General features: G+C 37.3%; 1 protein-coding gene across 1 annotated transcript; it reads left to right on the top strand.

The window, feature by feature from the left end:
• Positions 1-1,935: 1,935 nt before the first annotated feature.
• LOC135212749 (cytochrome P450 3A6-like) lies at positions 1,936-20,828 on the top strand. Its single transcript, XM_064246476.1, has 13 exons — positions 1,936-2,101; positions 5,012-5,081; positions 6,703-6,796; positions 7,340-7,425; positions 8,091-8,187; positions 8,882-8,989; positions 9,895-9,983; positions 10,609-10,760; positions 12,763-12,884; positions 13,943-14,335; positions 18,762-18,850; positions 19,659-19,855; positions 20,242-20,828. The coding sequence occupies exons 1-13, from the start codon at positions 2,080-2,082 to the stop codon at positions 20,433-20,435; spliced, it is 1,713 nt and encodes a 570-aa protein (XP_064102546.1). The 5' UTR covers positions 1,936-2,079; the 3' UTR covers positions 20,436-20,828.
• The last annotated feature ends 201 nt before the right edge of the window (positions 20,829-21,029 follow it).

The following is a 21,029-nucleotide window of genomic DNA, read 5'->3' as shown; positions in this document are numbered from 1 at the left end:
AAAGGGCCAATTATGGGGGTGAAGAAAGGGCCAATTATGGAGGTGAAGAAAGGGCCAATTATGGAGGTGAAGAAAGGGCCAATTATGGGAAGAAAGAAAAGGCCAATTATGGCGGTGAAGCAAAGGAAGACTGTTTTAGGAGTGATCGCACGGTGACAAGGGGTGCATCAGTTATTTCTGGATGTGGGAGAGACCCTTTACGTATGAATAGGAGAAAGGCATAATAATTCACATACATAAGAGGAACGGTGATAAAAGTGACTTGAAAGATTGATAAGGATACATTATGAAATATACATGATATGGATTTGATTGAGAAAGAATGGCGGATGCAAATATCTAGTGAAGAAAAGGACTGTGGACCTAGACAAGGAATATAGTTGTCTGAGAGACAAGGATGGATGTGAGGAAAAGAAGCCCAGAGAGACAGAATGACGAAATCTAATGCACAAGTATATTTCGTTGAGTTGATTTGTTGAAAGCGACTGGGTAGTTTTATAATGAAAGTGAAGCTTTTGTTAATTAACATTCACGGTCGTCAGACTAACTGGTTTGGCAAAGCACTTGGCATAGTTCAAAAGTATGTCATGTTTCTTTGTCTATTTAACATTTACGAGAAAAAGGATTCCTGAATTATGTATGGAGCTGTATACGTTTGCAGATGAAGCAGTGTTAGTTGGCGATAATGGACTACAGATTATATATGTTAATGTGTGTGATGAAACCTTAAACTCATCTTACTGTGTGATGAGACCCTTAAATTAATCTTACTGTGTGATGAGAGACCTTAAACTCATCTTACTGTGTGATGAGAGACCTTAAACTCATCTTACTGTGTGATGAGAGACCTTAAACTCATCTTACTGTGTGATGAGACCCTTAAACTTCATCTTACTGTGTGAATGAGGAGACCTTAAATCATATTACTGTGTAATGCAGACCCTTAAATTCATCGTACTGTTGAATTGAGAGACCCCTTAAATTCCCATCTTACTGTTGATGAGAAGACCTTAAACCCATCTTACCTGTGTGATTGAGAGACCTTAAACCTCAGCTTACTTAGTGTGATGAGACCCTTAAATTAATCTTACTGTGTGAGGAGAGGACCTTTAAACTCATCTTACGTGTTGATTGAGGAGACCCTTAAACTCCATCTTACTGTGTAATGAGACCCTTAAATCATCTTACTGTGTGATGAGAGACCTTAAACTCATCTTACTGTGTGATGAGAGACCTTTTACTCACTTACTGTGTGATGAGACTAAATTAATCTTACTGGTGATGAGACCCTTAAATTCATCTTACTGTGAGATGAGAGACCTTAAACTCATCTTACTGTGTGATGAGAGACCTTAAACTCATCTTACTGTGAGATGAGAGACCTTAAACTCATCTTACTGTGTAATGAGACCCTTAAATTCATCTTACTGTGTGATGAGACAGTAAACTTATCTATCGTGTGATGAGACCTTAAACACATCTTACAGTGTGATGATTCTTTCAGTTTGATAATAATAATAATAATAATAATAATAATAATAAATAATAAAATAATAATAATAATAATAATAATAATAATAATAATAATAATAATAAAGTTCGCATATGAGATCATGTGATTAGCGTAAAACCATTGCAATACTCGAGAGTGAAAGCTCTATTCCCTTCAGCATTACAAACGCAGCCATGCAGTAGGGACACGTGCAGCAGCGAAGTCCATCAAAGAGTTGAAACGCCCTGATAAATAATCGGCACGTGCGACTCGTACCCGAAACAGGCGAGGTAAACAAACCCTTAAGTACGAGGGCATGTGCAGAATTCATTGGAATCCGTACCATAACGTCGGGGAAGACGATGGCAACCGCTTTTTTTATCTCTGCCATCAGTCAATGCCCCAATCTCACGAGGGACGCAGCGCCCCTATAAATGCTTCCGTCCGTCTCCCGGAGACAAGCAGTGTACACAGAAGTGAGGTTCCAGAAGGACCTGCACAGGGAATTATCCCCCAATTATCAGAGATAACAGAGTTGGCCCGAGAGCTCCGCAAGGGTGGATATCCTTCTCGTTCCATTCTTCCAAATGGCCTCCGACATCATTCCAGGTATGTGACTCTTCACTGAAAAGTACAGAAAGAATGTGAAGCAGCGTCTACATTGCTTAACCATGTTAAACAAGTTTTAAACAATTTTAGACAGGATAACGTCACCTCAGTGGGAACCTCTTAAGATAAACGTGGGGTAACCCATTCACATTTGTATAGATGGGTTAGACAACCTGATTTGATGATATTCCAAATACATTTATTGTATTCCTCATCTCATTTATAATGCCAGTTATTCGGCACATTGAGAGCAACGCAATAACTGCAAATATTCATGAATTGAACTGAGGTCTAAAAAGTTAATAAAATCCAAGCAAAGCAGCCACTGATAATCAACACAAGAATACCATGGCCGAGGAAAATTCTGGTTCATTTATTCTCTTTCCTGATAAACAATCCCGCAGACATCAAGAAGCGCAGTTCACTTATCATGTCACCTTTAAACAGGACCAAGACGCAGAGTAAAAGTCAGTCGCTGTTTTTATCTCGGCAAATTTCGCGTCTGATTCCTCCTAATGAGGAATCTCACTGCGCCAACCCCGTCATATCATCCTTTGAGTCACTCATTTCCTTGGCTTTGGGAACATAAGAGCATCGTGGTCCCCGTAATCAGAGAAGGCTTACTTACTTCCACTAATTATTCATTATAAAATTTGCCCTGGCCACGGGGAGCGCGACACGTTGCATTCTGCAGTGCGGAAGTTAGATACAGGATTACTTTTAGGCAGTAAGAGGAAACTCCTCTAAATTATTGTGAAAACGTACGTATGTAATGACAAAAATTGTTTGTAAGTATATATGTATAAATACTATATTATATAATATATATAATATATTATATATATATATATATAGATATTATATATATATATAATATCATTATACGCATTAAGCTACAAATGTCCTTTAATATCCAATTCGCTCTACCTCGGAATTATATATATTACTAGAAGGACCTCATTCGACCTGGATGGTAACGAGCGGAGTTATTTATTCAAAAAAGTTACAAGCTTTCATGGACAACCACACACATATATATAATTTGTTTATAACTGCAGCGATTGTAAAAATGACAAAACTATACCACATCCACACACAAACGCGATACAGCCTAATCCCCAGGAATTGGAGATGGGTAGCACTGAGAAATGAGGCGTTCTTAGCAGAACATGACATGGGTGTCAGAGCATACCGGCCGACGAGGGGCAACGGGAAAGGGAATCCATTGATCAATAAGTGAGATGGACCCAATGGAAGCTGGTTGGCTTAGAATAGATTAAACTGGCTTATCACAACAGTGGTCCTTCTCCTGAGAGTGGTCAGAGGAGGAAAGGTGCAGGAGGACTAGAGTGGACGTTCGGACTCGGACCTATCTACAGGGGCATATTCTTTTTTACTTATTTTTTGTGTTGTTGTTTCTCTAGCATAGATCTCACTGGAATAAGCATTCAGGTCCCGAAAGAGAGAGAGAGAGAGAGAGAGAGAGAGAGAGAGAGAGAGAGAGAGAGAGAGAGAGAGAGAGAGAGAGAGAGGGAAGTGGGGGGTGGGGAATGGAGCTTTGAATCTTTGTTTCAATGCTGTAAATATTACTTGCTCTCCACATCAGAGAGTACAGAGCCTATCTTTTATCATTTTCAACACCCTTCTATGTTGCTGTTGGAGATTAAACTGGTTTTATGCCAGCACGGTCTCTTGCTCATAGAGCAGCCCGTAGCACCTTCTAACACGCACACATACACACACAAACCTATATAACCGCCTCATCATCTTACGATGTTCAGTCAAAATAATGCTTTTCCTTTTAAACAACTTTCTAAACCTAATCATTTTCGTTACACGGGCTTAAAAAAGTTAGGTATATCATAGTTTAACCAGACCACTGACCTGATTAACAGTTCTCCTAGGGCTGGCCCGAAGGATTAGATATTTTTACGTACCTAGGAACCAATTGGTTACTTAACAACGGGACCTGCAGTTTTTTATGGGATCCGAATCACATTATATCGAGAAATGAATTTCTAGTCACCAGAAATAAATTCCTCTGATTCCTCCCCACTAGCAGCAGCTGGGAGCGAACTCGGGCTAACATACCGACAGGCGAGTTACACACAGGTTTCAACCAACGACAACTGGAATACTACCAACATCTTTCAAGACATTTAAGCATAGGGTGATCAAGAAACTTAATTTACATATACATAAATTCAGGCAAAGTAGGGAATAACTTCCAGTACGACTATAATTGCGCCAAAAAAAAAAAAAAAAAAAAAAAAAATGCTTGGTCGGTTTCATTTTGACTTCGCGTCAGAGAGAGAGAGAGAGATGAGAAGAGAGAGATGACGAGACGAGAGAGAGAGAGAGAGAGAGAGAGAGAGAGAGCCACGTACACAATTTCTCTAAAAACAGACAACACACATATCAGTGATAACTGTAATTAGGGAGCAAACTTTGAATTGCACACACACACACACACACACACACACACACACACACACACACACACACATATATATATATATATATATATATATCTATATATAGTAATACATTATATTAATATTATATATATATAAAGAGAGAGAGAGAGAGAGAGAGAGAGAGAGAGCGAGAGAGAGAGAGCACGAACATAATTTCCCTAAAAACAGACAACACACACATCAGGGACAACTGCATACCGTGAGCTTTTGAAATAATTTCTGTAACAAGAGACAACACAATTTCAGGGACAATTTCGCTTACAGAGCGAACTTTGAACTGCATACCGTGAGCTTTTGATGTATAATACATTCGAGCAATCGGCCTCAGACGAAAATGAAAAGTTGCAATTTTTCCGGAGTGACTCCACCTCCAACATTTCTGCTTTGTATGATGTCTCTCTTTTTAAAATCATTTTCCATTTTCCTCCAACAGCGCTGTCGCTAGAAGCAGCCTTATGGACGGTTGTGGTTTTGGTGTGCACCTTACTGCTGGCGATGATAATGTAAGTATGAAACGTCATGCCCCTTAAATAAGTATTAAAGAGTACCAAACACGAAAGAATTTGATCTAGTCCAAAATGCCTAAAAATAAAGCAAGGGCATAAAAATATTTCACAGATCCAATCATAGGCGTTGCTAGGAGTCTATTGATGGAGGGGGGGGCACAGGGCATGCACAAATTATAATACTAATTATTTTTTTAAGTCATATGGAAAGATATTAAGGTTGTTTTAAAATATCTAAGCCTATCAATTTGTTAATCACGTTTTTATTTAAAAGAAAGAAAATTTATTTATTTCTTACAGTTAATATAGTAAAACTCGATTTATTTTCGTATAAAACGAAAAAACAGCCAAACTACTTGATGTATAAAACTTTAATACTAACAATAACAATAAAAATATGAGAATTAAGCTTAAGCTTTTACTACAAGCTTCATGAACTCAAAATGGGGGGCAACTGGGGGGGACACCAGTTTCAAATGGGGGCGCACATACCTCCATGGCACCCACCAGTTACGCCTATGGATCCACTGGAAATCTGACTAGTCTAAGAATACCTCTGTAACAAACAGAACTTGAGTCCTTCTTTCTAGTTTAACAAGAATTGCAATAAAAACCTCTAAATAGTTTTTCAATCGATTCTCATTTGTTTTCCATCGGGTAAGGAAAAGGCTTCTCCTAATTGTGGATTACTGCAATCAAAGCTCACTGTTTTTTACCCAAAAACATGGCGTTCAGATAAACACAATACGCTATATTATTTTACTAAATTAAGCTAAGAACATAATGGCAAGGGCAAATTGAACTCCAATCTCATGGAAGGATTTAGTTACAGATACTCAAAAGCAGTTATTGCGACTTACTGACTAATCTGTATCTACTAATCTGTATATTCTATCATAATGCAATGCGTGAGAGCCTGCATGGATATTCTTAACCAATATTAAGTTAATATACAGGACTGCTATTCATTCCACGAACTGAGATTTGTGAATATATATATATATATATATATATATATATATATATATATATATATATATATATAGTATATATATATATATATATATATATATATATATATATATATATACATACATACATACATACATACATACATACATACATACATACATACATACATACATTCATACTATGTTTCAGTCTCTGAAACATAACGCTTACTTTCTATATTTTGGCGTTTTTATGGACTCCATTTATTAGATGGAATTCTGTTGTAACAGAACATTTTTACCTGTCATATATAATTATATATATATAATATATAATATATATATATAATATTATAATATATTATATAATTAATAAATATTATTATATATATTGTTAAAACCTCACTTAGATGGAAATGAAACACTTATCATGTGTTGTAACTGATTTTACCTGTCATATATATATATATATATATATATATATATATAGAATATATATATATCATATTATATTATATATATATATATTGTTAAAACCTCACTTAGATGAATGAACACTTATCATGTGTGTAACTGATTTTACTGGTAATATCCACGCTGGTTTTCACATATACCAATACTACTGGAAATATACAAACTAATTATATTTTGTCACCACGCATGCGCAGAGAGAGACACTGGCACATGGGCAAACTCCAGCGGCTGGGGTACACTGGGCCACGACCCAATCTTCTTCTGGGAACCCTGCGAGAATTCACAAAGGTAAAGTCCCAAACTTTAGCTTAGTATTCATAAACTTTAGACTGTCTCTCACTGGTAAGATTTGCTCTCTACCACATATAAAAATATCTCTGGTCTTTGGGCAAAATTACTCTAAAATATTTTTAGCTCCTAATTGGACGAGTGGGTTACGTGCTCGCCTACCGGTACAGTAGTCGTGAGTTCGATTCCCCGCTCTGCCAACGTGGAATTACAGGAATCTATTTCTGGTGATTGGAAATTCACTTCTCGATATAATGTGGTTCGGATACCACAATAAGTCCGTTCCTAGGTAACCAATTGGTTCCTAGTCACATAAAAAATATCTAATCCTTCAGGCCAGCCCAAGGAGGGCTGTTAATCAGTTCAGTGGTCTGGTTAAACTAAGATATACTTAACTCAGAAGTAAATCTACACGCTTGTTCAAAAATGCTGTCAAAGGCAGGTACTAAGGGATTGATAAAATGAATGTGAGAATATCAGACACAAGAGAGCAAATAAATATATAAAAAAAAAGAGCCTGAGACATGCTTATTTCGATCACAGGTTTCCGGCGAGTTCCCCTACGGCTGGCAAAGGATCTTCGACGCTTACGGCTCTCAAGTTGGAGACGTCAAAGGAAAATGCCTCGCGTAAGTACTACCCATATTTCAAGATGTCTCGCGTAAAGCGCTATCCATATTTCAAAATGCCTCGCGTAAAACGCTATCCATATTTCAAGATACCTCGCGTAAGCGTTATCCATATTTCAAGATGCCTCGCATAAAGCGTTATCCATATTTCAAGATGCCTCGGGTAAAGTGTTATCCATATTTCAAAATGCCTCGCGTAAAGCGTTTTCCATATTTCAAAATGCCTCGCATAAAGTGCTATCCATATTTCAAGATGCCTCACATAAGCATTATCCATATTTCAAGATACCTCGCGTAAAGCGCTATCCATATTTCAAGATAACTCGCGTAAGCGTTATCCGTATTCCAAGATGCCTCGTGCAAGCGTCATCCATATTTCAAGATCTTTAAATCACAAGATCTAAACATTTTTAGTTTTCAAAATTAGGTTCTCAAAGATCAGAAACTAGCCTAATGTTCATCAGAACCAAGCCCAGTATAATGTAACGTTAATCAGCCAGTATCGAATACGAGGCGGTGGATCCTTCCCTGCTAAAATGATTTTTATCAGTGACACATGCCTCTGTTAAGTAACTCCATCCCGGTTCTGTCTGAGACAGCGCCGGTATCAACTGGTATTCACCTACAATCCGAGACTAACTGGTTTTGTTCAACTTTACAAACAGGATGTATATGGGGAGGCTGCCATGCGTCATCGTCACAGATCCCGACGTCATCCAAACCATAGCCATCAGACATTTCGACAATTTCAGGAACAGGATGGTAAATAACATTGATGCAATATATTAACATTTTAACAATATATATGAAGGGAAAAGCCGCGAAGGAAAGTGAAACTATACAGTACTGAGTGGCCTTTCTACTCGATGTCCTTTGCTTAGCTAAATAAAGAACGTTGAGTCGTTAGGCCTCTCAACACTACTCCTTCGTTTTCACTTTCCTTCGTGGCTTTTGCCTGTATGTAGTATATGTTTATCACGTTCCAAATTTTCGTGATTCAGTTATACATACATACATATACGTGTATATATATATATATTTATATATATATAGTATATATGTATATATATACATGTATATATATATGTATATATATATATATATATATATAAATATATATATATATATATATATATATATATATATATATATGAGAAATCCATCAAAGTATAACTTTCATAAGCTTTCAAACTTCAGTCTACGAACTTGAATTAAGACCTCTAAGATCACTTTATTACAATTGCAAAGGACTATTAACTAAACCAACGTCAACACCCGTCAGGTCTTCATTTGAAGACTTCTGCGTAACTAGTAAAGCTTGCAAATATTTATAAAAATAAACAAATAAAAGGACTTTTCATTTTACAATATAGAGCCTCCGAGTCTTCCTTTCAAAGTAACGCTACTACGATATGAGAGGTTTATTTGCCTATAGTTGGCATTTCCTTCCAAACAGTTTTGTGAGGTGGGCAAAAACCGCGGAGTGATAGCAGCGAGGGACCAGGCCTGGAAGAACGCCAGGCATACTTTGGCTCCGGCGTTTTCTCAAGCCAAAATGAAACACGTAAGTATCGCAAAGAGAGAGACAGAGAGAGAGAGAGAGAGAGAATGATAAGGCACCTAGGCAGGTGCTCCCCCGCCCCACCCCTACCACCACCACCACCACATGAAAAATAATGAGAAAATAATGTCATGAAGATTCGCATGATAATAACAAATGAGGAATAAAAAAATGGGAAAAACATAGAAAAAAATCTATTTGAGAAATAATAATAAATAATACAACGATCCAATAATAATATTAACGATTTACACGACAATGACAAATGATAAATATAAAAAAGGGAAAAAACATAAAAAAAATCTGTTATAGAAATAATAATGATAGAGAGAAAAAAATAATAACAATAACAATATTAATTGTAATAATGGATTGGGTATTACTGATAGAACAGGTGATTGCTGTCCATTGAGATTTTTCTACTTAAATACTGACTGATATACTGAAGCACATACATTTTATACATATATATTTATATATATATATATATATATATATATATATATATATATATATATATATACGTATGTATGCATGTATTTATGTATGTATGTATAATATGAAAATTGGTGGCCCCCATCTTTCTGGATCCGCTAGTGATTACGCATAACGTATTGAAAAAATATACTATATTTGCTGTAATTCAATTTGCTTAAAATCTGCTCCTAATTCACCTAATAAAATAACAGAGAAATAATTTTCATAAAGTTATATTTTGAACTTAACTACCAAAGCTAAGTATACTAACACGCAATGGCTTCGTTATCTGATTTGCCCTTAAAAGTCTCCAAGTTCTTCTTTCGCTATCAGCGTCTTACATGGAATAAAACACCAACAAAGAAACAACGATACATCGAAAGCAATAACACCAAAACCTCTAACAAATAATCGTTTCCCCGTCACTCCAGATGTCGCACGCAATGAACAAGTCGCTGAGCTTGACGTTCGATATCATTGAGGAACACATCGCTGATGACAAGCCTGTCGATGTCCTCAGGTAAGGGTCGGCGACGTCTTGAATTATTATTATAATAAGGTGTGGTAGTATGTTCAGTCCACGCAGATATACAAGGCGAGATCACGATATTAGAAAATTTCGTTAACAAAGTGCTTGATGGCCAACATTTGTATTATTTATTCTTTATTTATTTTGTTTTATTTATTTATTTATTTTGTGATTTGGCTTTTCCTTGCTTTACCTCCAAGCAATTCTTTATATGTTTCCTTCCTTTTAAAATTATTTGTTTATATATATATATATATATATATATATATATATATATATATATATATATATATATATATAACAGACAATTTCGTCAAATAGTCCTTGATGGCCATCATTTTTATTCATTTATTATTTTTTTATTAGGCTTTTCCTAGCTTTACTTTCCTCCAAACAATTCATTAGATTTTTCCCTTTTAAAATCATTTACTGTTACTAATATAACAAATAGCATATAATATATACTATATATATATATATATATATATATATATATATATATATATATATATGTATATATATATATATATATATATATATATAATATATATATATATATATATATATATATATATATATATACTTATATATTATTGTGCGTGATCCTTTGGAACAGAGTGTTCAGAGGCCTCACGATGGAAGTGATCTGCAAGTGCGGGCTGGGGCTGGAAGTGAACGCCCAGAGGAAAAGGCAACATCCGCTTCTGCTCTCCGCTATCAAGATCTTCGAGGATTACGGCTACGATAACATGAAGAGACTTCTTATCAGTAAGTGCTACTATCTCTCAGCATCCCAAAATCAAATGACGGTGATAACAAGGTCATTGGCAGTAGAGCCTCCTCTGATGGGGGAGAGCGTACTGAAAGGACGCCGAAGTTTTGTTTGTAAATCAGATACAAGGCTTCGTAAAGTAGCACTCAGGCGTCATTCAGCACTGAAAGGGAAACTAAGAGTAGAAAGATTTGAAAGGTGTTGTGGGAGGAAAACTGAGCGGCTGCACTATGAAACAATTGCTAGGAGTGGGTTGATGGCAAGATGGAAGAAAGAGAAACTGAGAGTAGAAAGGTTTGAAAGGTGTAACAAGGTGATAACTGGGTGGATGGCAAGATCGAAGAAAGAGAAATTGAGAGTAGAATGTTTTGAAAGGTGTAACAGGGTGATAACTCGGTGGATGGCAAGATGGAATAAAGAGAATATGAATGGAAGCACAGTAAAACTGTTCCAAGCTGGAAGTCCTCCATAACGATACTAAATGGTCCGGAAATTTGGCAGAACCTATCTTAATTAACACCATATTTTCCCTGAAACCAGTCACCCATACATCTGCATATTGTAACACATGCTTCACTCCAATCTCACATTGTCTTCACCACTTTCAGTAACTTGGTTTCTACACCAAAGACCGTCAATAACAGCCATACTGCATATGTATTGATTCTGTCACAAGCCTTTGTCAGGTCAAAGTTGCCACAAACAGGTTTTCCACCCTACTGCCAATCTTTCAAACACTCTTTCTCAATTAAAATCTTACCTTAAACCTTTACTGTACCGAGTTACTTGGCACCCTTGTAATTCATAGTCTCATCTATCATATTAAGCTTTAAAAAGGAAAACTCATTCATCTTTCCAATTCCTTTGGAACTTTTTCTTCTCACGGATGTACAGTTACTCATATAAGTTCATGGATGTCTCCGGGCATAATGCTGAATTCCATCCAGCCTCTTTTTGGAAAACGGTTCTGTATAGTCATGTAAGACGGGCACACACCGAAACTTTCTACAGCGGAGTTAGGAGGTAGTTGAACATTTGGCCAGTTTCGCACTCCCAGACACTATGAACTTATATGAGGGACTGTACCTTACAAACCTTGGCAGCCACTCAAACTGTAACTGCCACACTGTAGCAAGACACTTGTATAATTCCCATTACAAAAACCTCTCTCAACTGCCCCCTCTACATCCTGAACAGTTAATTCCAGAGCAGTCGCAAACTAATTCCAACAGTGTCCAATCCTGTCATTCAACTAGTGCACGTGATTTTGGTTGTAGCTAAGCAGGACACTTCAGAGCTTTTATTTTTTTAATAAGGCATCATAAACCAACAAGAAGCAATTCTTCAGAGCTTTTTTTTTAATAAGGGATTATATATCTACAAGAAGCAATTCTTCAGAGCTTTTTTCTTTAGTAAGGGACTATATACCTACAACTAGTGCACACGATTGTGGTTGTAGCTAAGCAGGACACTTCAGAGCTTTTATTTTTTTAATAAGGGACTATAAACCTACAAGAAGCAATTCTTCAGAGCTTTTTTCTTTAATAAGGGACTATATACCTACAACTATACTCTGTTTTTTTCCATCTGTCCATCCACCTGTGGTGTTTGCGCATGGTAACACTGCGTCCTGGGCTTTAAATATTATCCTATTTCGAATTAACGGTGTCATTCGCATACAGTAAATTATTAAAACGCTTTTCAGTTGCAGATGTACACCCAGATATCCTTTTATTTACCTAAAACTTACACATAGCGTAACTATTTAAAGCCCGGAACGCAGTGTTACCATGCCCGACCACCAAGGCGGATGGACAGGTGGAAAAAACAGAGTATAGTGCACACGATTGTGTTTGTAGCTAAGCAGGACACTTCAGAGCTTTTATTTTTTTTAATAATGGATTATTTACATACAAGAAGCAATTCTTAAGAGTTTTTTTTTAATAAGGGACTATATACCTACAGGAAGCTCTGCCTAATTTCTGTCTTCACTTCCAGCTCTGTTCCCGAAATTCACTACGACCGTCATCAATTTCTTCGACCTGGGATTCACGCCTTCAGAAACAGCGGTGTTAGAATGCGTCAAGAAAGTAATTCATGAACGCATGATGTCACCTCAGGTTGGTGCCTTACTGAACCTTTACAAATCCCTTACTTTGAAAAAAAAAAAAAACTTTATTCTCTTCCGGAATATATTGACCTCCCTCTCTTTCTCTCATACACACACACACACAAAGAGTAAAAATGAAAAATACAAATAATGTGCATGTTAAACAGTACAGAAAACTTATTTCTAATGAAATATAGCGTATTCATTTTAATTTTCGTTGGTGAAACAAGGCTCTATTTGACCGCAGATTTGAGCGTGTTTTAATTTACGTTAAAAGTTAGGAACATAATGTTTACAACTTATGCGAGACGGGAAAATCTTGCACATATCACAAGTAAGCTGGAGGTCGGGCCACGCCTTCTTTTATCTGACTCCTAAAATTATTCTCGAACCTTTATATCTTAGTTAATAAAAAAATCTTTTAGATAGTTCCATTGCCAAGCCTTGATCCACGTCTATGGAGCTACATAAACATACTAGACCAAACTCACTCTTTACAGAATAGCAGTCCATTTTGACTTCAATATACTGTTCAATCTATAACTTTAAATGTGCACATTTTCATCTTTCACTAAATTCAAACTCAAGAGAACCTATACAGGATATCTTTGTTCCTGTTTGCAAAACTCAATCTCATTAATCCTACCTCTGTAGGTCCTTAATATTTCTATTTTCTTAGTTGCATCATAAGTCACTCTCTCTCTCTCTCTCTCTCTCTCTCTCTCTATCGACACGTGCAATCTATTAAGCAAACATGTGACAGTATGTTGATAAAGAAGCAATCACCTGAATATTGGCAATCCGCCAACTTTCCATAGTTACTTCTATCTCTAACACCATTGTATTTTTATTTTTTTCATTATAAAATCTATGAAAAGGACAAAAAAAAAGCATTCATTAAATTCATTTTTTTTTCTAATTGCTGAAAAGGACTTGGAGACTTACAACAAAACTCAACAGCTGTCTCGTTTCATTATTTCTTCAACTATCAATATTTAATCAAAACTCAAGCCCAAAAGTGAAACAGCCATTTTTGCAAAAGTAATAGCGAATTTTCGTTACCTACAGACTGGGAAAACCCTAGACGCCCTCCACTTCATGATGGAGGCGGCCCAGCTCATTGCGACAGAGGACTCGGAAGCAGCATCTCCGGCGACGAATGGCCACGCATGCACGAACGGAAACGGCATTGCCAAAAGCGCCTGGTTCGTCCAACAACAAGATGTTGCCAGTAACGGACTGAAGGATGGTGGTCTCACCAATGGTAAACACGCAGAGCAGGCGAAGACCAAAAAACCGAAACTAACCACCGACGAGGTCGCAGCCAACGCCTTCCTTCTGCTGCTGGCTGGATACGAGACGACCTCAGCTGCCCTGGCCTTCACGAGCTACCTGCTGGCGAAGAACCCTCACGTGCAGCAGCGTCTCTACGAGGAAATCAGCGAGCACGTTGAAAATGAGGTAAGGAGACTCTTTCATGTGTTTTAATGGAATCAGAAGAGCAACTGTTGCTTGCTTGTTCGTAAACGACTTTTGAACCGACTTATGTATTTCCATACCGCTCAAGCACTGAGTGTTACGAACTTCGTCCTGATTTTCGGAAGTACTGTGCATTGGCATATGCGTTTCATTAACTTTTGTACTTGAGAAAATGCAAACTTGGTGACGTGTATCAGTGACGTCGGTATAGCGTATCCTCCTCCACTATGCCTTCCCGGTAGGGTGGTACTGCCGTCAGTACACCTCATTCGGTGCAATGTAGGGATTATTTAATGTTCTTTGCGGCGTACCTTCGACCCCTAGCTACAACTGCTTTCATTCCTTTTACTGTACCTCCGTTCATATTCTCTTTCTTCCATCTTACTGTCCACCATCTCCTAACAATTGATTCATAGTGCAACTGCTTTGAGGTTTTCCTCCTGTTACACCTTTCAAACCTTTCATGTCAATTTCCGGTTCAGCGCTGAATGGCCTCAGTTGCCCCAGTACTTGGTATAATGCCAAGAATCTATAAAAATCAAATCAAATCCATTATACCTTATCAAATGGTGGTTTGACTTATGGTTGAATGTCATTTTACTTATCCTGGGCCATACGAAATTTTTCAAAGCAAATTAATATATTGTATGATATATAACTTTTAACAAATAATTGGGTAAGGGGGATGGCTCTGCGTCACAGACACGTCACTAAGCCCCACTTGTTCGAAACGGTTTGAGAAAAGGCGAGAAGTAACGTCGGACTTTTATCTAAGAGTAAAAGGCTTTTAATTAACCACATCTGTCAATTCAGTACACTGCCATAAATTAGGACAATGTTAGAACCACTCAAGTGCTTTAGAAGCGTGGAAATCCATACGTCGTTTTCAACCTCGCTTACGAAAAAAACTGTCATGGTCTCTGGAATGAGTAATAAAATAGAAGAAATAGGAATTCGGCCAAAGGCCAAGCGCTAGGACTTATGAGGTCATTCAGCTTCTTCTTCCCAGCTGGGTTCCCATTTTTATATGGGGTCGCCGTTTCGGATGAGCCGTTTCCATCTATTTCTATCCTGCGCTTCTGCCTCATCAATTCCATTCTCATGTAAGTCTCCTCTCACACAGTCCTTCCATCTCTTTCTTGGTCTCCCTCTTTTTCTTCTCATAAGACCTGACCTGACCTTATGAGGTCATTCAGCACTGAATCAGAAACTGACAGTAAAACGGTTTAAGAAAGGTGTAACAGGAGGAAAACCTCAAAGCAGTTGCACTAGGAATCAACTGTTCGGAGAGGCTGGCTTGGAAGACGAAAATAATAAGAAAATATGAACAGGGGTAGAATGGAATGGATTGGAATCTGAAATTCGGGCTTGAAGCCAAGCACTGGAATCCGAGAGGGATTATTCAGCGGTATAATGAATTTGGTTTGAGATGAATGGTCATGAAAATGAATTAATGAACTGAATAAATATAATAAAGAAGGATTTTAAAACTGTGGTAAAAATTGATATTTGGTAAAAACTGCTAAGCCATTAAAAGAACTTTGCATTTAAGATATATATTATATATTATATATATATATATATAGTTATATATATATATATATATATATATATATATATCTATATATATATATATATAATATATATATATATATATATATATATATATATATATATATATGTATATATATATATATATATATATATATATATATATATATATATCTATATATATATAATATATATATATATTATATACATATATATATATATATATTACTATATAATATATATATACATATAACCTTTAGTGTAAAAAAAAGTAAATTAAAAAATATACATAAACATGTGTATATGCACAATCGCCAAAGTGTATATACTACACCTGGCAACGTAATAAGAGGTCGAATTCCATTATAAAGGTTAAATGCCTCTAAGGAAGGCAACAATGTTAGTAACAACTAGGTACATCACAACTACATCAGTACAAAGCAGATCTGCTATTATAAAAACTAGCAAACACTTGTACACACAAATCATGTATGATAAATTCGTAAAGGAAGTAAGTCTACGGGCACAACCAGCCTCGTTTCACGGGCAGAACCAGCTCCGTTTCAGGGAATCCCATCTCACCCCTTCCCCCACCCCCTTCGGAGGGGAAGGCGGTGAGGTAGGAAGAAACCCCATTATAAACTATCGTATGGGTCCCCACTATAACCCTGCCAAGTTTCATGCCCATCGGACCAACCGTTTGGCCGTGATTGGAGTAAGATTTGTCAGTAAATGACAGGATCCAAAACATAGGAAAATGAATGGTGTGTATTCGATGTCACCCCCATACCTGTCCGACCTTCTGTCCTTCGAGACAAATGGTCCCTTTCCATCTGCCACCCAAAATAAAGCGATTTTCTAAAGGTCAAAATGTCATGGCGTGAAAGGTATCCAAACCACTCTCTTTTATTAGCGGCCACACTTTTCGCACAATTTTTACTAGATTCATTTTATTTACAAACACCTTATAACCTTCATTTGCATTTTTTTATAATTAAGTTTATTACACATCGTCTGATGCTCGTCAATTTGCCGTGAATAATCCTAAATCCTATTTGCGTTAATGACTAATTCTGCAAAATATGGAAGATTTTAATGATACAATTGAACTTGTATTTTGTCAATGAATCCTTAACATGGACTACTTAATAAATGACTACAAACGTTCCTCATCGACGACATATCTAAATTTATATATATATATATATATATATATATATATATATATATATATATATATATATATATATATATATATATATATATATATATATATATATATATATATATATATATATATATATATATATATATATATATATATATATATATATATATATATATATATATGGATTAAAGCTACAAATGCCCTATAATATCCATCTCGCTCTACTTCGGAATTAATAATATATTTTCAAGGAGATTAACCGAAGGGAAATTTTTTAGTTGACGTCTATTACCGACTTGGTGGCCGAGTCGTTAAAAACGTCACTGCAGCCCTGATTTCTCCTCTGCGCGTTGGTTCAAATCCACGAGAGGAAGAAATTATCATCAACCAAAAGAATTCCCCTTCGGTGAACATAAATGAAAATATACTATTTATTCCGAGGTAGAGCGAGCTGGATATTAAAAGAACATTTGTAAGTTAATGTATGTCTATTAATCACGGTGATGTGATAACAATTTATAAATATAAATATATATATATATGTGTGTGTGTGTGTGTTTGAAGAATTGTATACACAACAAAAGGAAATTAGAACAAATCCTCTTCATTCGCACCCTCGATAACCTGAATCCCTTCATCATCCTCACCTGGATTATTACACCTCTCATCCAAGTGAAATCCTCAAATCCTCGTCACCGTCCCTTTGGGGGATTTCTCTCGTCGATTGTGAGGTTAATATGAAGTTTCCATTAATCTCCAGGACTTTGGGGAGACATTACCGGGGAAGCTGAGGCGATGCGGAGACCGTTAGAATGATGGATCACGTAACACGACTGGTTAAGACCTGGCGTCTTATCTCTTTTCCTTCTTCTTCTTCTTCTTCTTCTTGCTCTTTTGTTTTCACATTCTCTCCCTTTTAAAGGAAGTGTTTACTACCTGGTTCATTTCGGTCTTGGTTATGATGATCATTAATGAGACTAGGGGACCCATATACAGTCAGTAATAGGAAACGCAGGGGGTCGAGATGGCAGGTAGCCCCCATACGAACTGAACTGAACTGAATATAGAATTTAGGCCAGAGTCGTAGCACTGGGGCCTATGAGGTCATTCAGCGCTGAAACGGACATTCACAGCAAAAGGTTTCAAAGGTTTTACAGGAGGAAATCTTCAGAGCAGTTGCACTATCAATCAATTGTTAGGAGAGGGTGGAAAGTAAGATGGAAGAAAGAGAATATGAAAGGAGGTATAGTAAAAGAAACGAAAGGGGTTGCAGCTGGGGGCCTAAGGAAGGCACACTGCAAAGAACCTTAAGTAATGCCTACAATGCACTGCACGAGGTGCACTGACAGCACTACCCAACTTAGGGAGTCCGATACATAGGGGCGATGCGTTCTTACCGCAAGTTCTGATCACAACGCCTTCAGTTCGCTTGTTCATGAGAAAGCCAGTGGTGAGAGAGGTTAACCCCGGGCTGGACGACGGTGTATAAACTGAAGCCTTCTACCGATGGACTGTTTTTATTAAAAGCAGATAGAGTGTAGGGAACCCCCCATTTATTTCTTATCCTTAATAAAAAATAAAAACTTTTAAATATCTTGAAACATTATCATCTTTAAAGGAATCCTTCTCGTTGCACCAGAATCCCTTATTTCAAAAGTTACAGCAGATCTTACCCCATCTCCGCTACAGGATGACCTGACGTATGACATGGTGGGTCAGCTACAGTACCTGGACATGGTCATCAACGAATCTCTGCGGTGCTACCCACCAGCTGGAAAGTAAGTGGACTTGGCAGACTCTATTTGCAATTAATAAAGTCACACACATTTATAAATGTACATATAGACACATATGTGTATGTGTGTGTGTAGAATCTACTGGTTCTACTGGCAATTTTTTCCAGATACATATGTAATTGTAGTAGCCACAATACTTTCATAACATCTCCGAATTCTTCGTGCTCTTTTGGATACGCTTGTCACTACAAAGCTTTAAGATCCAAGTGCAAGAAATGTGAAGAAATTATGACGTCTGGTAGCGGGAGACGAACCCGTGATACCATAATCAAGACAAAGTCACGCTGGTGACCAGACCTTTTCGTCATGAGACCTCGGCAATTTGACCTCGTCGTGATTATGGTATCGCGGGTTTGTCTCCTATAGCCAGACATCTTAATTTCTTCACATTTCTTGCACTTGGATCTTAAGGCTTTGTAGTGATAAGCGTATCTAAAAGAGCACAAAGAATTCAAGAAAAGGGCATTGTGGCTATTGCAATAACATACACACACAGGTGGTGGCCCGTCCTACAGCGTTGCCAGATGCACGATTATGGCTAACTTTAACCTTATATAAAATAAAGACTACTGAGGCTAGAGGGCTGCAATTTGATATGTTTGATGATTGGAGGGTGGGTGATCAACATACCAATTTGCAGCCCTCTAGCCTCAGTAGGTTTCAAGATCTGAGGGTGTACGGACGTACAGAAAGCCACCTTAATAGTTTTCTTTTACAAAAAAAACAACAAAAAAAAAAAACAAGGCTATGATAATTTTCTGACACGGCAATGTGTCTGCATACTTTCCAGCGTGGTAACGCGGGAGGTAGACAAGGACTTCGAGTACCGAGGGCTCAAGTTTCCAGCCAAATCCTACGTCCTGCTGCCAATCGCTTACACGCACTACAATCCAGACCTCTGGGACGATCCTATGACATTCGACCCCGAGAGATTTCACCCGGACAGAAAGAAGGACATCCACCCCGCTGCTTTCATGCCTTTTGGGTGTAAGTACACAATGCCTTTTGGGTGTAAGTACACAGTGTGGATGTGGACTGTCAACCAGAACAAATCCATAAGATCTGTCGCCTTTGTCTGAGAATATCAGGAAGATTGCGAATTTGACACACACAGCTGTCTAAAGTCAAGGCAACTCAACAACATTTTAAGCCACTGTCTCACGATGACTTTTAAGATTATAAAATTTTCCCTACGATGTATTCCAACATTACACTTTCTATCAATTGTCCTCAGCTGGTTTCGTCCTTTGTGTGCCTTAGAAAAAATAGTTCTTAATTCTAAAAGATGTTTTCTGAAGAGCAAGAGAGCACAATACCCACCCGGAGAAAAGCTCATCTGATATATAATCACTTTTTGTATTCCATGAACGCAGTGGGGCCACGCCAATGCATGGGGACCAGATTCGCTCTGATGGAGGCGAAGCTGGCCGTCTCCCGCTTGGTCATGAGATTCCGTCTGGACGTCTGCCCCCTCACGGAGATGAACCTCAAAACGAGAGCGTCCATTCTCATCCTGTCGCCTGCTTCCGGGAAACTGTACCTGAGGTGTTACAAGAGGAAAGACTGAATTCTCGAGCCTGTATATGGAGAAGAAGAATACTCCCTGGCGAAAGCTTGTCCAGACGCCTAATTTCAAAGCCGGTTTGCTTGGGTCTATTGCTTTTAGAATTGGGTAAGTGGTTTGCGATCGTGGATCTAGGAATTCCGTGAGACTTTCACAGAAGACTTTAATTAGTAAGAATTAGTTTTAACGTTCAGTTCCCCGACTTGGTCGAAGGTTCCAGCGGCTACGAAATGTAAGTGGCAAAGCTGTGACTGGTTTATTTAATGTATGTCTTATTCTATGAATTCAGTGTTATTATTTACCATGGCTATGCATTATCTTATTCACAAGAATGAATGTTATGTTATAGGTTACTCTAAAAATGAAAATGCTAACACTAATAATGTAAAATAAAAATTTTACACCTAAATAAAGGATTATTTCTATACGTTGCCTCATCGTACAAGTGGAAAAATAAAAAAAAATGGAAGCGAGTAGAGAAAGAAACCTCAAGAAATAACAACTGTCCGTACAAATATCGAAGACATTTGTTTGTTTGTTTGTTTGTTTGTATGGTGTTTTTACGTTGCATGGAACCAGTGGTTATTCAGCAACGGG

The sequence above is a fragment of the Macrobrachium nipponense genome, chromosome 41 (genome assembly GCF_015104395.2).
Source record: "Macrobrachium nipponense isolate FS-2020 chromosome 41, ASM1510439v2, whole genome shotgun sequence".
NCBI classification, from domain to species: domain Eukaryota; kingdom Metazoa; phylum Arthropoda; class Malacostraca; order Decapoda; family Palaemonidae; genus Macrobrachium; species Macrobrachium nipponense.
The sequence above is the reverse complement of the archived record's forward strand: the minus strand, read 5'-3'. Positions and strand labels throughout refer to the sequence as shown.